The sequence below is a fragment of the Myotis brandtii genome, unplaced genomic scaffold (assembly GCF_000412655.1).
Source record: "Myotis brandtii unplaced genomic scaffold, ASM41265v1 scaffold513, whole genome shotgun sequence".
NCBI classification, from domain to species: domain Eukaryota; kingdom Metazoa; phylum Chordata; class Mammalia; order Chiroptera; family Vespertilionidae; genus Myotis; species Myotis brandtii.
This window is the reverse complement of record NW_005369552.1, coordinates 3659737-3669774: the sequence shown is the minus strand read 5'-3', so window position 1 is coordinate 3669774 and position 10038 is coordinate 3659737. Positions and strand designations below refer to the sequence as shown.

Sequence of the window (10038 nt, the reverse complement as noted above, 5' to 3'; positions counted from 1 at the left end):
GAATTATAGGGGTGCCAGAAGAAGAGAGAGAGCAAGATATTGAAAACCTATTTGAAGAAATAATGACAGAAAACTTCCCCTACCTGGTGAAAGAAATAGACTTACAAGTCCAGGAAGCGCAGAGAACCCCAAACAAGAGGAATCCAAAGAGGACCACACAAAGACATATCATAATTAAAATGCCAAGAGCAAAAGACAAAGAAGGAATCTTAAAATCAGCAAGAAAAAAACAGTTACCTACAAGGGAGTACCCATATTACTGTCAGCTGATTTCTCAACAGAAACTATGCAGGCCAGAAGGGAGTGGATAGAAATATTCAAAGTGATGAATAGCAAGAACTTCAACCAAGAATACTCTAACCAACAAAGCTATCATTTAGAATAGATGGTCAGATAAAGAACTTCACAGACAAGAAAAAGCTAAAGGAGTTCATCACCACCAAACCAGTATTATATGAAATGCTGAAGTGTATTCTCTAAGAAGAGGAAGAAGAAGAAGAAAAAGGTAAAGATAAAACATTATGAACAAAGTGATAACAAATACATATCTATCAACAAGTGAATCTAAAAATCAAATGAATAAAGAATCTGATGAACAGAATAAACTGGTGAACGGAATAGAATCAGGGGCATGGAAATGGAACAGAATGACGATTCTCAGAGGGAGGGGTTGTGGGGGGTGCGGGAAGAGATTAGACAATGATCTTATAGGCATGTATGCAGTACGTATGGACACAGACAATAGGGTGGCAAGGGCCTGGGGTGGGGTGGGAACCAGGTGGAGAGGAGCTATGGGGGGGGAAAAAGAGGGACATATGTAATAATCTCAACAATAAAGATTTCAAAAAAAAGTACAGTCCTGAAAAGTGAAAAAAAACCAAAAACATGGAGATGGGAGTGACAACTTACAATTACCCCAATCCTATATAATAAAGAGGTAATATACAAATTGACCATCACACCCTCACACAAGACAGCCACCCCCATGTGGTCAAAGATGGCAGTCCCCATGTAGTCACAAGATGGCCGGCAAGGGAGGGCAGTTAGGGGCGACCAGGCCAGCAGAGGAGGGTAGTTGGGGGTGACCAGACCAGCAGAGGAGGGCAGTTGGGGGTGACCAGGCCTGCAGGGGAGGGAGTGCAGTTGGGGGGAACCAGGCTGGCAGAGGAGGGCAGTTGGGGGCAACCAGGCCAGCATGGGAGGGCAGTTGGGGGCGATTGGGCCTGCAGGGGAGCAGTTAGGTGTCTATCAGGCTGGCAGGCAGAAGCGGTTAGGGGCAAACAGGCAGGCAGGCAGGCGAGTGGTTGGGAGCCAGCAGTCCCGGATTGTGAGAGGGATGGCCGACTGATGGCAGTCGGAAATCCCCCGAGGGGTCCCAGATTAGAGAGGGTGCAGGCTGGGCTGAGGGACACCCCCCCCCAGTGCACAAATTTCGTGCACTGGGCCTCTAGTTATTTCAGAAAATGAAGGAAATAGTTACACCACTCTTGTAACGGCTCTAAGTGCAGTATTAAATTTCACATTGAAAGTGGGATATTTAAAAAAAGTTGTATATTTACGCATTATAAGGATAAAAAATGTTTCTGGATTTTTTTTGTTGTTTTTAATCCTCACCTGGGGATATTATTCCATTGATTTTTAGAGAACGTGGAAGGGGAGGGGGTGGAGAAGAGAGAGACAGAGAGAGAGAGACATCCATGAGAGAGAGAGACATCAATTGGTTGCCTCCCACATGCACCCCGGGGTCGAGGATGGAACCAGCAACTGAGGTACATGCACTTGACTGGGAATTGAACCCAAGACCCTTTGGTGCTCAGGCCAAAGTTTTAACTACTTAGCAATACTGGCCAGAGCCATGTTTGTGTTTTTAATAAGACCACATTTTAGCACCTTGAGGCAACATAGGCACAGGTAATTAATTACTTGCCAAGTCAGAAAGAACAGCTAGAAGCAGATGCATAATCACAGAAACCATTTCATTCTTGCGCCTTAATTGTTTGGGCAGATATTGGAGTCAAGTGCAACCTGACAAAAAGTAATGAATAAATAAACAGCAATTCTAGACACCTGATCAGATGGGAGGAATAAATATTCAGGGCTATAAGATAAATATTCAAATGATAAAACTTACTGTGAGCTCCTCCCTCACTAAACCACTTTTGTGACTGCTCATGGTGGGTTAATCGATGGAGAAACCCAAAGTTGCCACATGAAGACTTTGTGGTCAGGTCCCAGGGGACGGCCTATTCCATCAGAGGTCCATTACACACCTGCCAACCCTTGGGACTGTCCCTTAAAGGAACCAGAACGCTCCCCGCCACAGTGCTGGGGACATCCTGACATCTTCCGCCTCAGAATCTATTTCTTCGGCTCCTGAATGAGCTGTCCATTCTTTCTAGAGAATATGTAAATTTCTTAAAACAAGTTCTAATTAAGTTTTAACTAGGGGCCACAGCTGCCTCTTAGAAGGACTTTGCCTCCCTAGTTTTGTGCATCTCAGCATTTAGTTCTCTCTAGTTAGTTCATCTTTTCTAGTTTCATGTACTAGCAGTTCTAGATCAGGGTATCTCATTGTTACCCCAAGTATTGTCTGCAGATCCTATGTTAGTCATCAATAATCTTTGAATCTCTAAAATACTATTCATGGGATAAATTCAACTTTTAATCACATATATAGCATAAAAATTCTATAAAGAGAAAAAAAGGAAACAGTATTAAGTTTAGTTGCCCACTCCAAAATCTTTCTGGCCATTTGAACTACCAAAAGACTTGTTAACCCAAACATAAAATGATCTAAATCTTAACAGGACACTCTGGATCTTGCGAGTGAATTAAATCCAAGGGTTAAAGTTTTGTCATAACTAAAACAGGTCCTCAAATAACATCATTCATTCAATGTTATTTTGTTATAACACTGATGAGGAAAAAAAATTGATTCCCATCAGGGCTACTGTCTGTGTAGAGTTGATATTTTCTCCCCATTTTTCGTGGGTTTTCTCCTTGCCTTCCAGTTTCCTCCCACATCCCAAAGATGTGCCTGCTTGGTTAGCTGACGTGTCTACATTGTCCCAGTCTGAGGGAGTGTGAGCATGGGTGTGAGTGAGGGTCACAATGGAAGGGTGTCTTGTCCAGGGTGGGTCCCACCTTGTGCACTAAGCTGCTGAGACCCAGAACTAGAATAAGTGGGATGGAAAATCACTACCTCATTTTTTATTCATCTTTCTTAAATGGGTATATAGCTCACCTTGATCTCAGTATTAGAAGAGTGTGGGGTCTTTATTTAGAAGTCTGGTGATGTTTTTGTGACCAAAAATATGCCATAGAAATGTAAATGTAACACTTGTTTCTATCAATTAGCCTCGGGTGAAACTGGTTTCATTAAACGTCGCTTCTCTTAAAATCACAGTTCCCAAGAACCTATCAACGTTAGGTTCTTGACTATACTTGGGCATTAGAAGAATTTCAGAATAAGAAAACTGTGCTATCTTGTCATTAAAGAGAGGCTCCCTTACTGCTTTAGTTCATATTCCATTTATTATCACAGAAACTAAATGCTGGGGGACAGGGGATTTACTAATGAGATTGCTTAAAATGTATTTAAATGTAAAACCAATATTGCCACCTAGTGGTCAACTGGGTCACCTACAAAACAGGCTGTCGTAAATATCAAGGACAATAACATTAGGTATATGCACACAAACTAATAAATAAGCACAGAATAAAGTGCAAGAAAAGTTTAACTATTTCCGATGAACAAAGCTGTTCTCCATATTTTAGAAGCTGAGAAAAACGCCTCAGTGACAATACAGTTGCTGATGTGTTTGGCGTCCTAAGTGCCCTGGGGGATACAGGGAGGAGCACAGGGATCTCCCTTCCTTCTGACTCTGAGGCAGGACAGTGCCCTAGAGGACCAAGGACACACAGGGCGCCCACCTTGGGGCCTCAAATGAGCACCAAGTTTACCAGTAGGACATGGAAGAAAGCTCATGGAAGAAAGTTCATCAAAATAACGGTGATAACAACATGCAGCCACAGGCTACAACCTTGAGGATGGATGGGCCTGAAGGCCATTATGCTGAGTGAAAGAAACCAATCATGAGAAGTGTATGATTCTATTTATAAGAGGTCCCTAGAGAAGTCAGATCCATAGAGACAGAAAGGATGGTAGGTGCTGGGGCTGAAGAAGGGGGACAGAGTTTCAGTTGTGAAGGTTAAAAAGTTCTGGAAATGGGTTGCACAACGTAAAGGTACTTTACACTATAATATTGTATACTTAAAAATGATTAAGATGGCAAATGTTATGTTGTATGTTTTTTTAATCATAATTAAAAATAACAACAGTAACAGTGGCACCAGCAACAAGAAAACAGTGGGTGGGACACCTGCTGATGTGAGGGCATAGGCCAGGGGTCCTCAAACTACGGCCCGCGGGCCACATGAAAATACAAATATTGTATTTGTTCCCGTTTTGTTTTTTTACTTCAAAATAAGATATGTGCAGTGTGCATAGGAATTTGTTCATAGTTTTTTTTTAAACTATAGTCCAGCCCTCCAACGGTCTGAGGGACAGTGAACTGGCCCCCTGTTTAAAAAGTTTGAGGACCCCTGGCATAGGCAGTAGTCCACACAGACAGCCCAGTCACATGGACAGTTTGAGACCCTCCCACCAGTCCTCCCTGGGGACAGAACTGTGTGCAAGGCTCAGGTTCTCTGACGTAACATGAGGCACCTTCTCTCTGTATCCAGAGAGGGCTGCTCATGTCCTGACCAGCCCCAGGATGTGGGTTCCCCAGAGTCCCCCAGGGTCCCACTGCTTCCTTGGTTCCAGCTTTCAGTCACTACCTATGAATGCTGCTAACTCCCAAAACAGCCATCTTGGGCCAAAACCTTCCTCCTGAGCTTCAAACAAATATGTAGCTCCTAGCCACTGATAACCTCTACCTCAGATTTCATCTACAAAATCTTGGTTATCTGCACCCCATAACCTGCAAATTGATCAGCCTCAGCCTCAGATGGTGGCCCCACCCCACCCCACCTCAGTCTAAGTCCAAACAAGGCTCAGGTTCTCTGACGTAACATGAGGCACCTTCTCTCTGTATCCAGAGAGGGCTGCTCATGTCCTGACCAGCCCCAGGATGTGGGTTCCCCAGAGTCCCCCAGGGTCCCACTGCTTCCTTGGTTCCAGCTTTCAGTCACTACCTATGAATGCTGCCAACTCCCAAAACAGCCATCTTGGGCCAAAACCTTCCTCCTGAGCTTCAAACAAATATGTAGCTCCTAGCCACTGATAACCTCTACCTCAGATTTCATCTACAAAATCTTGGTCATCTGCACCCCATAACCTGCAAATTGATCAGCCTCAGCCTCAGCCTCAGATGGTGGCCCCACCCCACCCCACCTCAGTCCTAGTTCGATGCCTGTCCTGACTTCTCCTTCAGCCTCACATGGGCCCAATCTCCTCCAATTCTGGCCCACATTCACCCCTGCCGTCCCTCACGGCAGTCCAGTGCTCCTTAAACTGCCTGTGACGAAGGAGGGTCTGTGCTCCCACTTTGGGCAGCATTGCCCCGGATGAGTCCAAGGGCCTTAGGATTAGGCTCCCACTCCACTCTTGGCTCTCTTAAAGCTGCCCTCCTCACAGCCACCAGTAAGAGTTTTAAAATGAAAATCTGAGCAGGTCAACACCCTAGGACCATGGTCAGCAAACCGCGGCTCGCGAGCCACATGCAGCTCTTTGGCCCCTTCGGTGTGGCTCTTCCACAAAATACCACATGCAGAGCGCACATACAGTGTGATTGAAACTTCGTGGCCCATGCACAGAAGTCGGTATTTTGTGGAAGAGCCAGTATTTTGTGGAAGAGCCACACGGAAGGGGCCAAAGAGCCGCATGTGGCTTGCGAACCGCGGTTTGTCGAGCCGCAGTTTGCTGACCACAGCCCTAGGCACTCTCCCTAACAGTAATTCTCAACAGGGAATACTGTTAGTACAGGGACTAGGGGTTGCTCCTATACCTAGTGCCAGGAGGACATCGAAGAAATCTCTCAGAGTGCCAGTAAAGCCCCAAGAAAGGCCTGGATCCACAAGAACACACAGCATGTCCATGGCCAGGCTCCGAGCTCCCTGCCAGGCCAGCTGCCTACATGCCCACCTCCCCCTTTAAACCCACCCAGGGCGACAGGCAAGGTCCTCATACACCATGCTCCTGCTTCTCACCTGGCTGCCTTTACCTGGCTGTCCACCTAGAAAGCCCTCCCCACTCCCACCCCCTCCCAACCTACCTACCACCGATTTTTTTATTTAATACTAGAGGCCCGGTGCATGAAATTCGTGCATGGGGGGTAGGGGTCTCTAGACTCAGGCTGCACCCTCTCCAATCTGGGACCCCTCGGGGGATGTCCAACTGCCACAGGGATTGGGCCTAAACTGGCAGTTGGGCATCCCTCTCACAATCCGGGACTGATGGCTCCTAACCACTCGCCTGCCTGCCTGAGTGCCCCTAACCGCTTCTGTCTGCCAGCCTGATTGCCACCTAACCGCTCCCCTGACAGCCTGATTGACACCTAACTGCTCCCCTGCTGGCCTGATCACCCCCAACTGCCCTCCCCTGCCGGCCTGATTGCCCACGCAGCACGGAGCCACAGGACCCCCAGGCCTCACCGTGCAGAGCGGCCACCAGGCCCTGCCTCCGCTGTGCATGCAGCCATCTTGTGGTGGTCATCTTTGTGGCAGCCATCTTGTGACAATGTTGCACACGAGGGTGCAAGGACCACCTAGGCTTTTATTAGTATAGATGAGCTCTCAGATCCTCTTAACAAATTTAGGCATACAACATAAGACTGTTGGCTGAAAGGACAATTTTGTAATTCGGATCTCTGGAGCTTATCCATCTGATTTAACTAAAACTTTATGCCTATTGATAACTCCTCATTCCCCCTCCCAGCCACGGCCCCTGGTAAAACCCTTCCGTCTTTGATTCTATGGATTTGACTATTTTAGATACCACATATAAGCAGAACCATGTCTTTCTGTGTCTGCACTGCCACTCTGCTTTAAAATTGCCCATTTATGAACCCGTCTCCTCTGCTGGACTGTGGGTTCTTCCAGTACAAGGATCTTGGCTTGCTGATCCTTGAACACCCAGTACTTTGCCCACAGTAGCTCTATCAAGACTGAATAAGTGAATGAGAGGCTCACAGATAAATTCCTCCATAGACTAGGCAAGTCCCTGACATGTAAATGAAATCCAGATTGAGCAGAGATGTCAATTTGTCTGAGTCTTCACTCCTACCTTCTTCTGTTTGGTGAGTAGAATCCCTTAAGTTTGTCTGGATCCAAGGCCACCCAACTAGACATGACCTTTCCCAGCCAAGGTATGCGCAGGTGATTACGTTCTGGACAACGGTTTGTCAGGTCACATCCTCAGAAGAAAGCCGCTTGCCCTCCACACACTGGCACGCAGATGCAATGGTGGGGAGTCAGCTTCCATCGTGCAGATGAGGACACATTAGCCCATGACAAAGTAATGAGACGGAGGACCCTGGAGAAGAGCTGCCAGCCGCTGGCCCACCCATAGCTGCACTGTTTGGGAGGGGACGTCAATCTCCAACTTCCTTAAGTCATTGTTCTGGTGTATGTGCGAATGAATTTTCTGGTTCTTTTCCATATTATCTCTCCAAGATTCACTTAATTGTGAGATAGTATTTTCCTAGCACCTCATCCCTGATTACTGAGCATGGGGTAATTGCTATAGTTCAATGGAGCTACATTCTTTAATACTTGCTGGGATCCAACAGAGGGACTATGGGGGCTACTGGCCACCTTCATCCCCATAGTAGCCTCCTTTGTCCACTCCGTTAGGGCTCCATGGAGCAAGAGGAAGATGCCAAATCAGTCAAGAGGGCAGCATGTCTGCCTTTCTGATGAAATCATAACAGGTTTATAGAAGAAAATCTCTAAAAGCTGGGTTTCCAGACAAAGAAGAATTTCAAACTCATCAAGCTGCTCCTAGCTCCAATCACAAAAAAAAAAAAAAAAAAAAAAAAAAGCGGGCAATTGTTTCTTCCCACTTAGAAGGTGTGATGCTCAAAGCAGAGGAGCCAAGGACCTGTCCTTGCAAGGATGTGGAGAGGTTGGATAAATTTTATATGTAAACCATTTCAAGATAAAGCACAATAAAGCTTAATCTCAGTCTTGAATCTCACTAACGTGGCTAATTTTTCCACTGCTATGTCCAACCCTCTATTTCCCAGCCCCCACCAACAGAAGGACAGCAATCCATCAAACATACATCTCCTGTCAGAGTTCTTCTGCAGACAAGAACTTCTGCCTTTTTTTTAATCCTCACCCTAGGATATTTTTTCCATTGATTTCTAGAGAGAGTGGAAGAGAGGGAGAGAGAAAGAGAGAAACATCCATGTGAGAGAGACACATCAATTGGTTGCCTCCCACAAGTGCCCCTACTGGGGCTGGGGAACCTGCAACTAAGGTACACGTGAGTCGAACCTGAGGTCTGCGGGCCTGAGGTCTGTGGGCCAATGCTCAAACCACTGAGCCAAACCGGCCAGGGTTAAACACTTCTGTAGTATTTTTGTAGTATGGAGTAGCAGGCATGGAGGAATTTTTTTCCGCTTGGCCAAAGAGGAAAACACCTATATGGCAGCACAAGAAAGCAGATTTTCCTTTGCCCCAAACCTCCAGCATTAAATTCAGTTCATGCCTATTTTAAACTTTATCAAAATGTACCTGTATATGTCAATCTTTCTCTCCATGATCCTTCTCAGAAAATACATTACAATCAAATCAAAAGTTCAATTAATAATGTCTAATTAAAAACAGATTAAGATACTCACAGAGGAAACATCACATTGAGGTTAATGTAAATGTTATTTCAATATGATAATTTCCTTAGAACTTGCTACCAAAATTTTGAACATTAATTATCTCTACTATTGTAAGCTCTGCTTTAAAACAGTTATTTCTTCTTTGTATCATACTTTATTACAAAACCACAATAGTCATATACAATTATATAATCCTCCTAAATTAGAAAATATATATAATAATTTAGACTATGATGCTTTGAGCATTAGCAATTAACTAGCACATTTTAAACCATAAATAGTCAATATTAAATAAGCAAAACAAGTCAAAAGAGTTATTCTCATCTAAATAAAACTGATTCTCTACAAACCAAGAGCTTTGGAAAACATAAACATATCAATGAATAAATAATTAGCAGACATCCTAAGCTATTTTGACATACCCGGGTAAGATCTGCAGCTTGCTGTAAGATGCTTTTTCTTAACTCTTCTGCTCTTTTTACATGAAAAGAATTACTTTGACTCTGGATGACAAACACAATTCCTTTCAAATCTAGAACCAAAAAAGAAAAAAGTTTTCAGGTATTTATTTTTTGACAACTGAAATGATCTTGAAAACAAGTTTAAACTCTCTGTCCCCACCCCCCACCCCCAACCCCTGCTACAAGATAAGCCTGCAGGAAATAAACTCTTAAAAGGAAAACTCAATTTATATATAATTCTAGTGATAAAATATCTTTTGAAGTTGATCTCCAATATTTCTTTCCCAGAAGTTAGCAAGTAAATAAGCTCACTGTACTGGACCAAGTCTATGGTAACCAACTATGGATTTGTCCTGCCTCTGTCAAAAAGAATGACTGTAAACACAGGAAAGTGTGAAAACGTCTAGAACACTACCTCCCTAGAAGCTGAAAAATCTTGTTTGCAAGTAGCCTTTTAATAACTCACACATAATCCTACACTGTGCTGTTACCTGTTATGGTTGAATTACGTCCCCAAACTTCTTAGATTGAAGTCCTAACCCCCAGGATCTGAGAATGTGACCTTATTTGGAACTTGGTCTTTACAGAGATCAAGTTAAAGTGTGCCTTGATCCAATATATTTGGTGTCCTTATAGAACAGTGGTTCTCAACCTTCTGGCCCTTTAAACACAGTTCCTCATGTTGTGACCGAACCATAAAATTATTTTTGTTGCTACTTAATAACTGTAATGTTGCT

At 44.4% G+C, this 10038-nt stretch overlaps 1 protein-coding gene across 1 annotated transcript in view; it reads right to left on the bottom strand.

Annotated features, from left to right (window-relative positions):
- B3GLCT (beta 3-glucosyltransferase) overlaps positions 1 to 10038 on the bottom strand; it is a 120810-nt gene that overhangs the window by 87368 nt on the left and 23404 nt on the right. Inside the window, exon 3 of the mRNA XM_014548535.1 lies at positions 9263 to 9372. Coding sequence (XP_014404021.1) covers positions 9263 to 9372 — 110 coding nt within the window. The remainder of the gene's footprint in view (positions 1 to 9262; positions 9373 to 10038) is intronic.